The 17,500-nt window shown below is 39.9% G+C and overlaps 1 protein-coding gene across 2 annotated transcripts in view; it reads left to right on the top strand.

Annotated features, from left to right (window-relative positions):
- The window catches only part of LOC100013502 (steroid transmembrane transporter SLC22A24), a 34,717-nt gene that overhangs the window by 6,768 nt on the left and 10,449 nt on the right, over nt 1–17,500 (top strand). For both annotated transcript variants that reach the window (XM_007497735.3, XM_007497736.3), the window contains exons 5-7: nt 7,220–7,337; nt 14,402–14,517; nt 16,683–16,897. In XM_007497735.3, coding sequence (XP_007497797.3) covers nt 7,220–7,337; nt 14,402–14,517; nt 16,683–16,897 — 449 coding nt within the window. The remainder of the gene's footprint in view (nt 1–7,219; nt 7,338–14,401; nt 14,518–16,682; nt 16,898–17,500) is intronic.

Raw genomic sequence — 17,500 nt, 5'->3', positions numbered from 1 at the left:
CCACTAGATGTATTAGACCCAGAGAACAAATTGGAGAAGGAAATAATCCACTGATCATTTCCTGAAAGAAAGCATGAGAAAAATTCCAGAAATGTCCAAAATACAGAGTTTCCATATTAAAAAAAAAACCTACTTCCAGCATGCATAAAGGAGTAGTACCAGTACCAAAGAACCACAGTCAGGATCATAGAAGACCTGAAAGTTTGTTATAAAGTAAAGGAGAGTTTTTAATACAATATTCCAAAAAGGCAAATGAGTAGAACTTAAAATAAGAATAATTTACCCCATAAGTCTGATTATAGTTCTACAAGAGAAAAAAAAATAGATCTTAAATAGAATAAAAGATTTATTAAGCATTTATGATGGAAAGGCTAAGGCTGAGTAAAAATATATAAATACATTTTTTCTCTCTACATCTATATGTGTGTATATAATATACATATGTGGTCTCACCCATTAGAATGTTAACTTCTTGAAGGTATACATTGCTTTTGCTTTTTCCCTGTATTTCCAGGATTAGCATAGTGCCTGGAAGATGGTAAGTATATAATAAATGTTTATTGATTTATTGAAGATAAAAGTTAAAAGAATTACATAAAAAAAGGTTTCTCGTTCATTCTTTCTCTTTTTTCTTTTCTTTTTCCCCGATTATATATAATAACAAATTCCAGCATTTGAAAAAAGAATGTTGAGGCTCTAATACTCTCCCTCCCTCTACCCTCATTCCTTGCTAAGAAGATAAACAATCTGATATAGATTTTACATGTGCAATAATATAAAACATTTTCCATACTAATTCTTTTATGGAAGGAAACAAAAAAAATTAAGAAGGTGAAAAAAGTTTGCATTGGTCTGGATTCATGCTTTATCAGTTCTTTCTCTGGAAGCAGATGACATATTTTATCATGAGTGGATTGTTTTGGATCATTATAGTGCTGAGATTAGCTAAGTTGTTCACAATTACTCATTGTATGGTATTCCTGTCACTGTGGACAATGTTCTCCTAGTTCTGCTCACTTCACTCTGCTTCAGTTCATGTAAGTCTTTCCAGGTTTCTCTGAGCTCCTCCTACTCATCCTTTCTTATAGCCCACTAGAATTCCATTACAATCCCATACTATATTTTACTCCACCTTTCCCCAATTGATGGGTACCCCACTTTCCAATTATTTGCCCCCCAAAAGAGCTACTTTAAATATTTGTGTCTTTTTCCCTCCAATTTCTGGCATTTTCTTTTCCCATTATAATAACCAGTCTGATAGGTATGGAGTGGTAACTCAGATTTGTTTTGATTTCAATTTCTCTCATTAATAGTGATTTAAAGCATTTTTGCATGACTATAGGGAGCTTTAATTACTTTGTCTGAGAACTGCCTGTTCATATCCTTTGACAATGTATCAACTGGGGAATGATTTGTATTCTCATACATTTTACTCATTTTTCTATGTATTTGAGAAATTGGCCTTTATTAAAAAGAATCATATAATTAATTAAAAAGACTCATTATAATAATATATTACTCTCCATCCTAATTTCCCCACATTTAGTTTCTGACTACCATATTCCCCAATTTTCCCTTTTTTAAATTAGACAATATTTTATTTTCAAAATTATGTAATAACAATTTTCAACATACATTTTCTGAAATTATGAGATTCAAATTATCTCTCTGTCCTTTCTCTCCCCTTCTCAGAAATGGTAAGCAATTTTATCTGAGTTATATATGTATTATCATGCAAAGCACACCTCCATATGGGTCATTGGTATAATAGAATATTCATATAAAATCAAAACCCCAAAATAAAACCATAAATAAGTTAATGTGAAAAAAAACAGTTTGCTTTGATCTGCATCTGATTCCATCAGTTCTTTCTCCGGAAGTAGATAGCATTCTCTGACATAAGTCCTTCAGAATTGTCCTGGATCATCGTATTGCTGAGAATAGCTAAATCTTTCACAGTTGATCATTGTATAATATTGCTATTACTGTGTATGATGTTCTCCTGGTTCTCACTCTGTATCAATTCATGTAGTTCTTTCCAGCTTTTCCTAAAATCATCTTGCTCAGCAGTATTCCATCACCAACATATACCACAATTGCTTTAGCCTTGCCCCAATTGATGGGCATCCCTTCATTTTCCAATATTTGCCTCCCACAAAAAAAGCAGCTAGAAATATTTATGTACAAGATGGTCCTTTCTCCTTTTTCATGATTTCTTTTGGTATACAGATATAGTAGTAGTATTACTCAATCAAAGGGTATGCACAGTTTTATAGTCCTCTATTTCATTGAATACTCATTTTTTCCCCTGAAGGATTATGCTCAGTTCTGCTGAGTAAGTGATTCTTGGTTGTAAGTAGTAGCTCCTTTGCCCTCTGAAATATCATATTCCAGGCCCTCTCATCCTTTAATGTAGAAGTCGCCAAGTCTTGTGTTATTCTGTTATGCTCCCCAATATTTGAATTGTTTCTTTTTGACTCCTTGCAATATTTTCTCCTCAACATGGGAGTTTGTGGATTTGGCTGTGATATTCCTGGGAGTAATCTTTTTGGGATCTCTTTCAGAAGGTAATTGGTGATTCTCTCAATTTCTATTTTCCCCTATTATTTGAGGCTATCAAGGCAGTTTTTCCTGATTATTTCTTGTAATATGGTGTCCATGCCCTTTTTTGTTTTTTAATTTATCATTGCTTTTAAGCATTCAAATGATTCTTAGATGATCTCTCCTGGGTCTATTTTCCAGGTCAATCATTTTTCCAGGAAGGTATTTTAGATTTTCTTCTATTTTTTTCATTTGTAAATTTTGGCTTATTGTTTCCTAATGTCTTGTGGTTTCAATAGTTTCTATTTGTCTGATTCTAATTTTCAAGAAGTTATTTTCTTCCTTGAGTTTTTGTGTTTCCTTTTCCATTTGGCCAATCCTACTCTTTAAATAATTGTTTTCTTCAATGGGTTTTTTTTTGCCTCCACTCCATTTGATCCATTCTATTCCTTAGGAAGTTGTTTTCTTCAAGGTATATGTGTGCCTCACTTTCTTTTTGGCCTAGTCTAGTTTTTAAGGAATTGATTTCTTAATGAATTATTTCCCTGTTAAGATTTTTTGTCAATTCTCTTATTATTTGGTTTTTTAACTTCTTTTCAAGTTTTTTCAAGGGTTCTTTTGAAGACTCACATCCTTTCACACTTTCTTTTAAGGCTTTGTATGTTTCCTTCTTGGCATTGTTGTCCTCTTCTAAGTTTGTATTTTGGTCTTCCCTATCCTAAAGTAGATTTTTAAGTTCAAGATTTTTTTTTTGTCTTTTGTTTATTTTTCTCATTGTTGGTTTTTTCTCATTACCTTATCCATGTGTTGAGGTTCTTTTCTGTTCCTGGGGTAGAGGAAGCACTACTCCAGACCTGTAGAGTATTCTTCTCTGGACCTTGAGGAAGAACCAGCTGCCCTTGTTCCTAATGGTGTGTCAAAGAGGTGGTCCTGCTGGCTTGCTCTGGGGAGGTTTGTAGCTATTTTTCCAGTTATATTCAGCACCCCCATGCTATCAGCTTCCTTGTTGTTTTATAGACTGGGCTGGTACCCACTCCAATTCTTTCCTGCCCCTAACAAACAGCCTGGGCCAAGCAAGTCCCCTGCTCTGGACTCTGCTGCCTCAGTCATCCTACTTCCATGTAAAAGTGTCACTGTGCTTCCAATTCCCCCTCTCTTCTCCCTTGCAACCTCAGGGCTCAATTGTCATGTGAGAGTTAATAGGTTTCTTGCCTTCTGCCTTCTATACCAATGTGGAGTGGCTGGGGTTGGACCCGTCCCCATTCTTCAGCTCAATAGCCTCTGGAAGAGTCACGGAATGTTGGGTTGCTCCAAGTTCTGCCTGTTCTCTTACCCCAGTGAGATGTGTTCCTCCAGCTTTCCTTTGTTTTGAGGCAATTTAATTCCTTTCTGTCTGTATGGGAAGGAATTAAGTGGAGTCAAACTTCTTTTACTCCACCATCTTAGATCCCAGCATGCATCTCAAAGCCCACAATTTCAATTCTTAAAATATTGTAGAAGACTATATTCTATATAGCATCATATCAAAAATGGCAGCATTAAAGAAGTTAGAGCTCTTTCAAGAATTTTTATTTATGTAGCCTTTTAAAAATATATTCCATTTCCATTCTAGAAACTTTTAGAAAATACATATTCATGGCCACAACACTAGGGCAGGCAGTGGGAGGCGAGAGAAGATTCTGTTTTTTTAATTAATGGAGATAGGAACAAAGTTTAAGGTGGAGCAGAAAATGTCTATGTCAGGGAATGAAGGCACGTTTGGAGACTCTGGGCAACGTGCAATTGAGGTCTTGTCTCAATTTTCTTTTTCTGAAGTTGATGCTTTGGGGTTTTAATATCATAATCAATTGTTCCTTCCCAAGGAGTCCTCTTTCTAACCCAAACTGTCTGCTTGACCCTGGGCAAGTCACTGCACCTCTCAATGCTCTAGAACACCCACCAGGACAAAATTTCAATGCCACTTCTAGGAGTTCTTTATTGCAGTGAAATCATAAGGTTAATCCTTATCACTATCTTTTGCAGAAAAGGAGCAAGATTTGGGTTAGAATCCTAGCTGTGGGTCCCCAGAAGGCCACCCACTAGCAAGTTCCTCCAGCTCCCTGCCCCATTCTGTTGAGGGGGCTCCTGAATGTGCTGGACAGCGATTGCTCTCTGTGCCTCGACCAGCATTTATTTATACAGTGAAAACCACAAGACAAGTTATTGAAGAAATGCCACAACTTGTATGTTTGGAATCTCTCCTTTCGGTTGGTTGTTGTCCTTCCTACTTGAAGAGGACCAGAGCGACATTATTCTGTTGGGGTCAATGTATACTGTGTCCAGCTGGGACTGATCAGACCAAGGCTCTACTATACATCTGGCACAAATAGGCTGTAGGAACATTTAGGATGGAGATGTCTCTAAATCACTACAGGGGGCAGCTGGGTGGCTCAGTGGATTGAGAGCCAGGCCTAGAGATGTGAGGTCCTGGGTTCAAATCTGGCCTTAGACACATCCCAGCTGTGTGACCCTGGGCAAGTCACTTGATCCCCATTGCCTAGCCCTAACTGCTCTTCTGCCTTGGAGCCAATACACAGTATTGACTCCGAGATGAAAGGTGAGGGTTTTAAAATAAATAAATCACTATAGCTCCACTTTGCTCCATCTTTGACTGAAGCATGCCATGCTGGGCAGTCCTGTACCAATGTTTCTAATGTCTCACAATCAATACCAAATTTCTTCAGAGACTTTCAGAGTATAGATGTATCACTTTTTTTTAACCCTGACCTTCCATCTTGGAATCAATACTGTGTATTGGTTCCAAGGCAGATGGGCGGTAAAGGCTAAGCAATGAGGGTCAAGTGACTTGTCCAGGGTCACCCAGCTGGGAAGTGCCTGAGGCCAGATTTGAACCTAGGACCTCCTGTCTCTAGGCCTGGCTCTCAGTCCACTGAGCCACTCAGATGCCCCCAGTTGTATCACTTCTGACTTCTTTCCATAAGCATTTACCTTATGTGAATTTATTTGTTCTTCATGGTCTTAACTTTAAAAATGTTTTAACTAGTCAAATTTTCCCATGGTTATTGCTAGTAAATGTGTCCAGATACAGCTTGAAAAGCACTAAGAAGTTAAAGAAATAGAAAAAACTATTGACTTTATCAAAACTTTATCAACAAGTTTGCTTGAAGGGAGATTTTGTTGTTGTTTCAGCTATGTCCAACCCATCCTGACCCCATTTGAGGTTTTCTTAGCAAAGTTACAAGTGGTTTGCCATTTCCTTCTCCAGCTCATTTTACAGATGGGGAAATTGAGGAAAACAGAGTTAAGGGACTTGCCTTGTGTCATACAGCTAGTAAGTAGCTGAGGTCAGATTTGAACTTGGGAAGATGAGTCTTCCTGACCTTAGGCCCATAGAATCTTATTCTGTGACTGTTCTTGAATTTAGCACTTAGAGTGAAAATTTAGAAAAGGACTCCTAATGAAATTAGTTTAATGGTTATACTCTAGTATCTATAGTCTACCAATTATACTTATATTTCTAAGCTTTTCAGAGCTATCTGTTTTTCCCAAGGGAACTTCTAAAACATAAAGTTATAAAAGTTTATTAGAGAATTTTTTAAACCCCTACCTTCCATCTTAGAATCACTACTGTGTATTGGTTCCAAGGCAGAAGAACAGAAAAGGCAAGGCAATGGGGGTCAAGTGACTTGCCCAGGATCACACAGTTGTGAAGTATCTGAGGCCAGATTTGAACCCAGGACCTCCCATCTCTGGGCTTGGCTCTCCATCCACTGAGACACTCAGCTGCCTCCTGTTAGAGAATTCTTATAAATGGTTCTGCCTAAACACTAATGATCTAACAATACTAAGGAGGATGCTTGGCTCTAATGCTCTCATTGGATGATCTGGGGAAATTATATTTACTGTGTTCAAGGGGCTCCTTCAACGCATCCTTAATCTTTCTGATTAATGCCCAAGGATGAAATATTAAATTTAGGAGGCTTTTGTTTTGCCTTCGAATTGTGACAAATTGATACTAGACCCATTATAGTTGTTTTTCTTTTGCCAGAGTGATAAAGAAATGAGCACAGTTTAGAGGAAAGCCTGAAAATCAAGGGAATAAAACATTTCTAATAGAAAAGATCAAATAAACGTCACGTAAAATGGATGGAAATGATCCAAGCCATATTCAAGCTGTATAATCCTTCTATCCACATTGGCACTGCGGATTCCAAAATTGAATTCTTGGTGAATCGTCCACGAGATGATTAGCCAGAAGGGATGGAGCAGGAGGCTATCGGCTCCCACTTAGAGTTTCAAGGAATAAAAGGATGATTGAAATGCCGTCAAGTCTATTGACAGCGTTGGAAGGTTATCCTGATAAGTCTATTTGGATATCTATTGGGTAGGACAAATTTAAGCTAAAAGCAAGAAAGTATCTTGAACCATTTAAAAATTTTGAACAAAGGAGGGAAAATCAAGAAGGGCTAAAGTTGATCAAGAACTCAGCATCTCAGAGGTCTGTGGCAAAGGATGATTGTTGGCGTTAAAAGCTTCGTTTGTATGTTAAAAAAGTACAAAGTGATTCGTTGTAGAGGGTTGTTTTTACCAAACCCTAACTATGCTCCATACCAGAATGTGCCTCTAGACAAGTAGAAAATGGAGAATTAACTGTATCTCTCATGCACCATTTAATTAGGTGGTGGCCAGAGTCCGCTAGATGGCTGATTGTCCACAACAGGTTTGATGATGCCTTAAAGATACTCAGAAGAGTTGCAAAAATCAATGGAGTGAAGGAGGATGCTGTGACTCTAGAGGTGAGAGGGGAAGGAGGAACCAGAGCCCGGATATGGGGAATGGCGGCTTTCGAAGTCAAACCAAGGAGCAAGGGGTCTGCCAAGAAAAACTCTAATCTCTGACGATGTTTCTTCAAGCCTCAGTGGCCATGGGAAGAGGTGAGGGATTGAGAAAGGGCCCTTTAATGCATGCTTGGCAAGAATAAGGAAACTGTGGCCAACTGCCATCATGAACTTGCCTTCTTGAAGAAATCAAGATTTGGGGCTGCCTAGCTGTGTCAGAGAGAGAGGGGGAAGAAGTACTGGGCTGTCAGAAGGTGAGAGGATTCTCTGATAGAAGTGGGTAGAGGGAGGCTCACCCCTCTCTCTAGTTTTTTGGGTATCTCTCTGGTTTAAGAGTATACCTGGGGGGCATCTGAGTGGCTCAGTGGACTGAGAGCCAGGCCTAGAGACAGGAGGTCCCAGGTTCAAATCTGGCCTCAGACACTTCCCAGCTGTGTGACCCTGGGCAAGTCACTTGACCCCCATTGTCTAGCCTTTATCATTCTTCTGCCTTGGAACCAATATACAGTATGGATTCCAAGGTGGAAGGAAGGTAAGGGTTTAAAAAAAAATTTTTAAGTGTACTGAATGGGCCAGTGAGGTGCCTCAGTGGATTGAGAAACAGACCTAGAGATTAGAGGTCCTGGGTTCAAATCTGGATTCAGATACCTCCTAGCTATATGACCATGGACAAGTCACTTCACCTCCATTGTCCAGCCCTTATTGATCTCCGGCCTTGGAACTGATACACAGTATTGATTCTAAGATAGAAGGTGAGGATTTTTTAAGTGTCCCTGCAGCCCTCTGGCCTTCCTCCTTCCTATCTCAAATTCTGTTCCTTATATTCTCTCTTGTGCATTCTTTCTGCTTTCTTTATTTCTCATTTCATCTTTGTTCAATGGCTTAACCCTGGCCCTGCCATTCCATGAGTGAAAATGTAAAATAGTAAATGATATAACTAAATATTAAATAAGATTATATTTGTAGGGGCAGCTGGGTATCTCAGTGGATGGAGAGCCAGGCTTAGAGACAAGAGGTCCTGGGTTCAAATCTGGCCTCAGACACTTCCTAACTGTGTGACCCTAGGCAAGTCACTTGACCCCCATTGCCTAGCCCTCACCACTCTTCTGCCTTGGAACCAATACACAGTATTGATTCTAAAGTGGAAGGGGAAGATTTTTTAAAAGATTATATTTGTAAAACTCTTAGCTCAGTGCCTAACACATAGTAGGTGCTTAATACATTTTTATTCCTTCCTCCCTCTAGCTCCATAGCAGCCTTGATTGTGGTTCAGGTTACCACTTGCTCACAGTTTAGAAAAACAGTCCTAATGGAATTGCTATGAAATCAGTTTAATAATGAATTATGCACTAGTAAGTTACAGGAATAAATTACACAAGGCACAGAAGGTAGGCACAGAAGCCAGCCCCAGAGGGCAACGTGGCTAGGATACAGCATCTCTGAGTCAGGAAACAAGAGTCAGAATCCTCCTTCCTTAGCCACAGCCTGGCTGGTCACCTAATCTCTTGGTCTCGGGCTCTCATCTGTATAGAGCAAGGAGGGGGATTTCCCTCCCTTGTACATGAGGAACTTAAGTAGGACTAAGCTGGGTTTGAATTTCATCAGGAACAAGTTCCCACAGCAGAAAAGCCAAAGCCTTGGCCATCTGCCCTGCTTCAAGGAGGAAGAACATCTCCAGAAGCTCCACAGAGCTCCATCCTTTGGCAACCAGAGCTCCTGAGCCCCCACTGGCGTGGATGCCTTTACTGTTCAGCCAGTGGACACAATCCAAAGGAAAGACATTTAATGAAATAGCATAAGAAAATCCTAATAAAGTCTTTTCCTCCTAAGTCTAAGGAAGTATCCCCCAACTCTACATATAGCATCAACTTGTAGAGTGGCTATTCATTGAGAACATAAAGTCATACAATAATGACTCCTCATAAAAGGGTCTCTATGGGCCACCTAGTCCAAGCCCCTCATTTTACAGATAAGGAAACTGAGGGCCAGAGAGGTTTTTAGTGACTTGCACAAGTTCAAGGGAGGGACCTGAACCCAGGTATTCTGACTCCAGACTCAGCATTCTTTCTTCTGTTCTATGTATGCATAGAGAGACAGAGACACAGGAAATATGTGTGATCGGGACATATTCAATGGACTGTGAAGCTGAGAGGGGTCTCGTGGCTTTGTAATTCAATCCCTTCATTTTACAAATGACAAAATTCATGCATGAAGAGGTTAAGAAACCTGCTTAGGCTACCCAGAATATCAATGGCAAGATCTGAACCCAGGTTTTCTGACTCCAGAGCCAGTGCTAAAGCTAATATTTTTCTCCCTGTTGATTTTAACTTTTGTAATCCATATACATTAGAGCTGCCCAAGTTCTGAAAACCCCTTAGACGTCAAATTCAGATAGAACCCATGATGCATTTCCATTAAAGTTTTCTGCAAATGCAATGATGTTCTATGGAGGGCTTTGTTTATTTATCAGCTAGATCTGAGTAGTTCCCTGGAGGAGCACACACAGACAATATATGGGGCCAAGGTGTACATCCCTCATGCTGGAATGACAGCCTTGGGCACAGTGCCTTGCCTCTGCTGATCTTGAATGGCCTGAGAGTTCTCAATGGTACTCCTCTGGTCCTGTGCTCATAGGCATGGCTCTGCTGGGCATGATGACATTTGGGGGTGTGGTTGCATTTTTATAGTGCTTTAAGAACATTTTAAAACAATTCTACAAGGTCAATGCTATTTTTACCCCCATTTACAGATGAAAAAACTGAGCCTGAGAGAGGTTAGCATGGGTCAGCATGACTAAGTCCCTTAATCTCTTGGTCTCAGGTTCTTCATCTATATAGAGTCATGAGGGGGTTTCCCTCACTCCTATATGAGGAAGTTAAGTCAGACTTTTTCAGAATCACATAGCTAAGTTTCAGAGGCTGGAATAAACTCAAGTCTTACTGATCCTACTACTCCATCTGCTATGGCCCTTGACTATCAGCAAGTTTTCCTTCCAGTTTTGAATGATGTGATCTTTTATATAAGTCAAGCATCCATTTAAATTGTGTTCTGTTTTGTGGTGTAAGATGCTGGTCTGTCCATGTTTTTGGTTTGGGATTTTTTTAATTATTAAAAGAATTTGTCCACAAGTGGCCCAACCTCTCCTCACCTCTGTTAAATTTATGATTGGACTGAATATTTAATTGGTCACCAGGGATTTAATTTCTAAATCCCAAAAGGAAGAGAGAAAAGGAGAGAGGTGGGGGGGGGAGGGAGGGAGGGAGGGAGGGAGAGCTGGGAGAGCTCCGGCTTCCTCTGAGCCAGGTAGAAATTCTAAGACCCCAGCCAGGGGAAAGGAGTCTCAAGACAGTGGGCCTTTTCTGGAGGATCACGCCTCCAGGAAGGGTAAGGGAGGAAGTCAGGCTTTACACTCACCACATTGTCAGTTCAATCAGCAGATTCTTTTGTCAGCCTCAACTCCAAATGACTTCATTCTAAGTGTGTCTCTTTCAAACTCCAAGTGTCCCTCTTCACTCCAAGTCCGAGTGTCTGCCCTCTGTATGTCTCTGTTTCCACTTTTAAAGACCTTTTTCTCTTGTGTCACTTCCCCTAAATTTTACATTTACCAATCACAGCTGATACTCCACTCTAGGCCTGCCCACTCTTTCACATGTGGGTCACAGACCTCCCACTCAATGTATGAAATGGGTGTTCACACCTCTTTGTGGTTAAAATCCAAAATAACTAGATCTCCATACTCAACTTTAAGTAATGTGTTTACACTTTGGAGATTAAAATCTAAAAATAGACAGGAGATTACAATTTAATCTTTACAATCAAGGAAGAGTTGAGTACCTTCATTGTTACAATCAGGGGATTGTAACAGAGAGCCAAATCCAATTTTCACAATCCCCCTGATGATCATTGGGAGACTAGTCTCCCCACTGATCATTTAACATAATCATCTTGTACCCCTAAAAACTTCCGACTACAGATGTATACAATATTTCACTTTCTAAGAGGAAATTACAGTAGTTAGAGATACGAGGGAAATAGAAAAGAGAGAAAGAAAAACCAATGCTTTGCTAGGTGCATTAATAAAAAACCAAATTAGGGGGCAGTCCCCTGTGGCATAAAAGTATAAATTTACAATAAATATTCAATCCCCTTCTGTTCAATCAATTACACCTAAACATTCATTCTGGACCTTCTTGATGCAGTGTAGGTTTTTGCAAGAATCTTTCTTCAAAGAGTTCATAATCTGGATTCAAGGAGTTAGCAGACTTCTTTTCCTGAAGTTCTTCTCAAACAAAATTTTAAATCTTGGATTTTTTTTATAAAAATACAATACAATCCCCCCTGAAGAGGGTGTTCATCAACACCCAGATCAACTCAAAGTGGTTGAGTTATGGATATATGAATCAATTATCAAAAGAAAAAACCAAAAACGTAAAAGAAAAATAGAAAAAAAATTCAGCTTTGGGAGAAATAAAAATTCAAAATTCAGAATCAAAATATCAAAAACTATGTATAAAAAATTTCTGAATAAAAGAATAAATTCATAACAGGCCCTTGTTATTAGGGTCCAAGTAAAGTAAATTTCTGTCCTACAATTTTGTAGTGGGGGTAAATTGCAGTAATGTTGTGTTTACACATTATAAGTCAGGTCTACAGGAAGTTGCCATATCTTCAGAGAGGAAAAAAAGACTAGATTTTTGTGTAAAAAAGGAAATGTCATTTCCTGGTCTGATATTTCATCATTTCTCAGGGATAGGGGAACCAGAATAGCTAATTGTTAGGTACTTTCATAGAAAGTATTTTACAAGGAGTGTAGTTCAAGGAGTCCTGCATCTTAACATATGTCAAGTGCCACAACCTCGAGTCTCACACTAGGTTCAAGTCCTTTCATATTGGCATAGAAGTTCATCAGCCCTACATGGATTGGTTTCCTTTTGACCTGTGTGCTCTTTTGACACTTTTCAGGTTAAATCTGTGCTTCTATGGTACTATGTAGATAAAGCCTGTGCTCCTTTTTTTATCCCATTTTCTAGACTCAGACACAAACGTTAATCACAGTCTCATAACAATTAGGAATAAATGGTAGGTTTACATAGTCTGTGAATCTTAAAATTTCTCAGACTTGTGAATCTTAAAAATTCTCAGACTCTACCTTAGAACATTTTTGGTTAAGGCTGCTATCCCCTTATTTTTCAATGAAGGTACTTAGTCAGAAATGTAGGTGGGAACTCTAACATTACTCCACCCATACTTAGGCATACGTTAGGGGAAGATAAAGTTGTAAACTCCTGATTGAACAATGAAAAGTCCCCAACCCATACTTAAAGTGAAGCAAGAACCCTTAAGCTAGGTCTATTTTTAGATCTAATACAAAGGGGTGCTAAGTACCTATGAAGATCAAATTAATCAGGCAACTTGCAAAGGACAAGATTAGTCTACTCAGGTGTGAATTACTCAAAAGTTTTAGTCTACTCAGGTATGAATTAAGAATGGTCAGTCCTTTGGAAAACGTCTACTGTGATTGGTAGATGTAGAAATTTAGGGGAGGTGACATAGGAGAAATTTTTCTTTAAAAGGAAGGGGTTTAGGCCTCTGAGAAAATTCAGCCTTGAAAGCTGAATTAAAGGTCAGGAGTCAGAGGAGTTAGAAGAGTTAGAGTGTGTTGAGCTGGAAGGCTGAACTGGAGGGTCTCTCTGAACACTAGAATCTTGCTTGGGACAAATCTTGTGGTGAGTGGATTAAAGACTGACTGGTCTCTCTTAAGGCTTAAGCCTAGGCTGGCCTAGGCCTTTTCCTACTATTCCCTCTTACTCTGTCTCTTTCCCTTTCTTTAATTCCTCATTTGTATTAATTAAAATCTCCATAAAACCCAGCTGACTTGAGTATTTCATATTTGGGAATTTTCCCCATGGCAACCACTTTATTTTTGATATAAAATCAAGACACTAAAAATTATCTTTACAGTTTTGGCAATTCACAGTCGTGAAACCATATTTTTGCGGTCACAGTTTATGGCAACCACTCTTTTGTCTGTAACAGTCTAAAGCTTTGGGGTATGCATTAATATTATAGCTAGTATATATATTTTAAGTTATAGTACTGCAGAATACAAAATAATATTGATTGTATGTACCTTAAGTACAAGAAATGAGAAAAGGGAAAAAAAATCAAATATTCTCATCAAAATTTTTAAAAGCCCCACAAAGAAAGCTGCTATAACTACTTTGAAATATATACATTCTTTTCCTTTTTCCCTGATCTCCTTGGGAAACAGACCTAGCAATGGTACTGTTGGGTTGAAGGGTATGCCCAGTTTTATAACTCTCTGGGTATAATTCCAAACTGATCCCCAAGACAACTGGACCAGTTCACAACCCCTCAACACTATATTAGTGCCCCATTTTTCCATGTCCCCTCCAATGCTTGTCATTTTGCCTTTAGTCATTTTAGCCCATTTGATGAGTGAGAGATGATACCTCATAATTGTTTTGGTCTGCATTTCTCTAATCAATAGTGATTTAGAGCATTTTTTCACATACCTATATAGGGCTTTGATTTTTTTAATCAAAAATTGTCTGTTCATTGTCGTTTTCCCATTTGTCAATTAGTGAAATGGCTCTCACTGTTATAGAGTTTCCATACAGGTAATGGGAAGTTTAATAAGGCTTTGGAGTCAGAGTCAATATGCTTTTCTTTAAATAAAAATTTACCTTCCATCATTGGAGTCAATACTGTGTTGGTTCCAAAAACAGAAGAGCAGTAAGGGCTAGGGAATGGGGGTTAAGTGACTTGCCCAGGGTCTTATAGCCATGAAGTGTCTGAGAATAGATTTGAATCCAGGACCTCCCATTTCTAGGTTTGGCTCTCATTTCACTGAGCCACCTGGATGCCCCTTCGATGATCTTTCTTTTGATCCTAGTCCCTGCCTAGAATCTCTTACCAATTCAATCGTTTCTGCTTTTTCTTTCTCTTCTTCCAAACTCTAACCTCAAGATTGATCCTATCCTTGGCTCTTCTCCCTAAAGGTTTTGAAATCTGCCATGGAGAAGAAGCCAAATGAAGCAGAGGCCCATTACAACATGTTGGATTTGGTTCGATTCCCTGTCTTGCGTAAAAGAATTCTCTGTTTTGTCTTTGCAAGGTATGTTCCCAATAATGCATGAGGAATGTTAATGCCTACAGACACCCCCCAAAGGGATCCCTCAGATAGACACAGGGAGTAGGCAGGAGAAAAGGACAGATTCATCTGTAATCTATCTGGGATTCACATAATTCTAGAATCTCAGAGCTGGAAAGGCCTTTGGTAGCCACCTGAATTCAACCTGAGTCTAAGGAAATTCCCTCGCTAGTACTCCCTCGCCTCAGCCCCACTGAAGGCTAGCCAGCTTCCTCTTGAATACCTCTAAGAAGAGCAAATCCACCATCACTTGGGACTGTTCTACCTCTTATGAGCTTCTCCTTTACTTAGAGCCTCTGCAACTTCCACCATGGTTTGTTAGGCCAAAATTACCCAACTGTAACAAAAGTTCCTGAGCCAGAGCTACATACATGATTAATGAATTCATTAAGGATTCTGGTGGTCTCTAATCGAATGGGTCCAAGACCTTCGTCACAGTCAAGAAGCCCCATCCTCAGGTCCGGGGAGTTTTATAGCTTTGGGAAAATCACCAACAATGGAATGGTCTCATTCCATGATTTGTCCATTTCAGAAGCTGGGGAGATCTTCTGATTAGCTAAGGGACATGTCCATCAATCGTAACCACTTGGTCAGCAGGATTTTTCAGGAGTCATCAATGACTAATATCCTATCATAAGGCTTTCCACAAATTATGAGATGCTGGCAGCAAAATCTTGGACCCTCTGAAGGCCATCCAACCCTCTCCGAGCCTTTGATGGGCCATAAGATCCTAATATTTGACCCACGGTATTCCGGGATCCATGGAAATTGTGGGCTCAAGGAAAGGGCACAAGGGAATCATGAAGATTCATAAAAATGAGGAGTGTTGTTGCTACAGAAACAAGCTCCAGAATAAATGTAATGTCATCCTCTAGAACATATACAATAATATCCTTGAGGCATAATCTCAATATCACTAATACTTACTATACTTATCAATCTTAACTCTATCCAGTTCTAACATAATCATGGATCCCCATTAAGTCACTATGAACTGAGTGAATACTGATTCAATTGAGTAGGATTATCAAAAGGATTTCCACAGGCTCCTAGTTCTGCCTCTGTGGCTATGCAGAACCAATTGTTTCTCTCTTCCCTGTGTCGGGCCTTTGGGCCTGGAAGACCACTCTCATGTCTACCCTTCTCTAAGTCTTCTCTTTTCCAGATGAAAAATCCCCACTTCCTTCAAGTGATCTTCGAGTTGCATGAACATGCTATTCTTCCCTATCCTGGCTACCCTCCTCCGGGCACTCATCATAGTCATATTTCAGAAAAGAAAACTGGAGCCAAAAGTAGCCTCCAGAAGTTTCTTAAACTCTAATGGAAATCTGTCTCGAGGAATCCCAAAGTACTTGTGCTTCCTTGGATTCAAGACCTCGGAGACATGAATTCTGCCTCGCCCGATGGATAGCGAAACCCATTGTTGTCTTCTTTCTCATCTTTTGCAATTTGGTTCATCAATGTCGTTCCATAAACAACTCTGTCATTTCGATTTGGGGCCTTAGCTTATAGCCATTTGGGGTAAAGGATGAGGGAGTTAAAATTTATTCCATTTGTGAGCATACATTTGAGATTAACTAACTCTCCCAATATCTGCCAAGGTCCTCCGTGCCCATCCCAGCTCAGGTTAATTAATGCCCTCCTAGTGGCTTAGAACCTGCCCTCATCTGGTTCCAGAGCAGATTGTTTCACATCGCTGTCCTTCGTGCTTTCTACACAGCAACCCAAATGATTCTATTGCTGCTTCCTGACCTAGGGATTCCGTGTCCCACTCTGGGTCTTTGCACATTCTGTCCCTCATGCCTAGAACAAAATCCTTCCTCACCTTTGCCTTTGGGGATCCTTTGAGGCTCAGTCCCAGGTACCAGCTCCTCCTGAAGCCTTTTCTGATCCCTCTAAACGAGGGATCCTTCTGAATTTATCTGGTCTGCCTTTAGCTGTGTCCAGGAAGCATGGCCATCCAAGCAGAATCTAAACTCCTTAACAGCTTTGTGTCCCTCGTGCCTAGCACAGATCCTGGCACCCAACAGGTGTCTGATAAAGGTTTATTGGACTGAACTGCATTGAATGGGGAGCTCCGGCCCCCCAGTTTACTGGATTTTCTCTGCTTTCTCCACTGTCTGCTGCAGTTTCACATCAGGTATGCTTTTTTACGGATTGTCTCTGAACCTACACACCTTGGGGCACAATATTCAAAAGGTCCAAGTTCTGTTTGGAGTTTCCGGCTTCCTAAGCAGGTTTGGGTACTTGTTCATCATAACCTACTTGGGCCGTCGAATATCAACAATAACTTGCTTTCTCCTTCCTGGACTGTTGATCATTGCAAATATACTTCTGACTCAAGGTAAGAGTGGACTTTGGAGAAATGGGAAAAGAGGAGGGAAAGATCACCTGCCATCAAAGTCAGCTAGGTGTCTAGGAGTAGATAGAACAAAAGAGCAAGGCTGCCCAATGGATAGAGCACTAGGCCCAGAGTCCGTGTGATCTGAGTTCAAATTTATCCTCAGATTCTTCCTGGCTGTATCACTCAGGGCAGGTCACTTAACTTCTGCCTGCCTCCATTTCTGTATCTGTAAAATGGGGATAATAACTACCAGGATTCTTCTGAGATAATATTTATAAAGTCCTTAGTCCAGTGCCTGGCACAAGATAGGTTCTATAAAAATATTGCCTCTATTTATTATTGTTATTGTTATTCTCCACTTTGAAGAGAAGCTCCTTTCCCATCCTTAAGGTCAGCTTAAATGAGGCCTTCCTGGGCAGAGCAGACCTCCCACTTTGGAGTGTTAGGGCACTGAAATGAATCTGAGCCTTGGGGTCTTGATTCTGCCATGGGATTATAGAGTGGAGGCACCTGCAGTTCCCTTTATTATTCCCTAAAACTCAGAGCACAAAGCTCTTGGGACAGGAACGAATGGTCATTCTGGGATCCTTGAGTGTCAGGTCT

The sequence above is a fragment of the Monodelphis domestica genome, chromosome 6, assembly GCF_027887165.1.
Source record: "Monodelphis domestica isolate mMonDom1 chromosome 6, mMonDom1.pri, whole genome shotgun sequence".
In the NCBI taxonomy this organism is placed as follows: domain Eukaryota; kingdom Metazoa; phylum Chordata; class Mammalia; order Didelphimorphia; family Didelphidae; genus Monodelphis; species Monodelphis domestica.
This window is presented reverse-complemented; position numbering and strand designations above follow the sequence as displayed.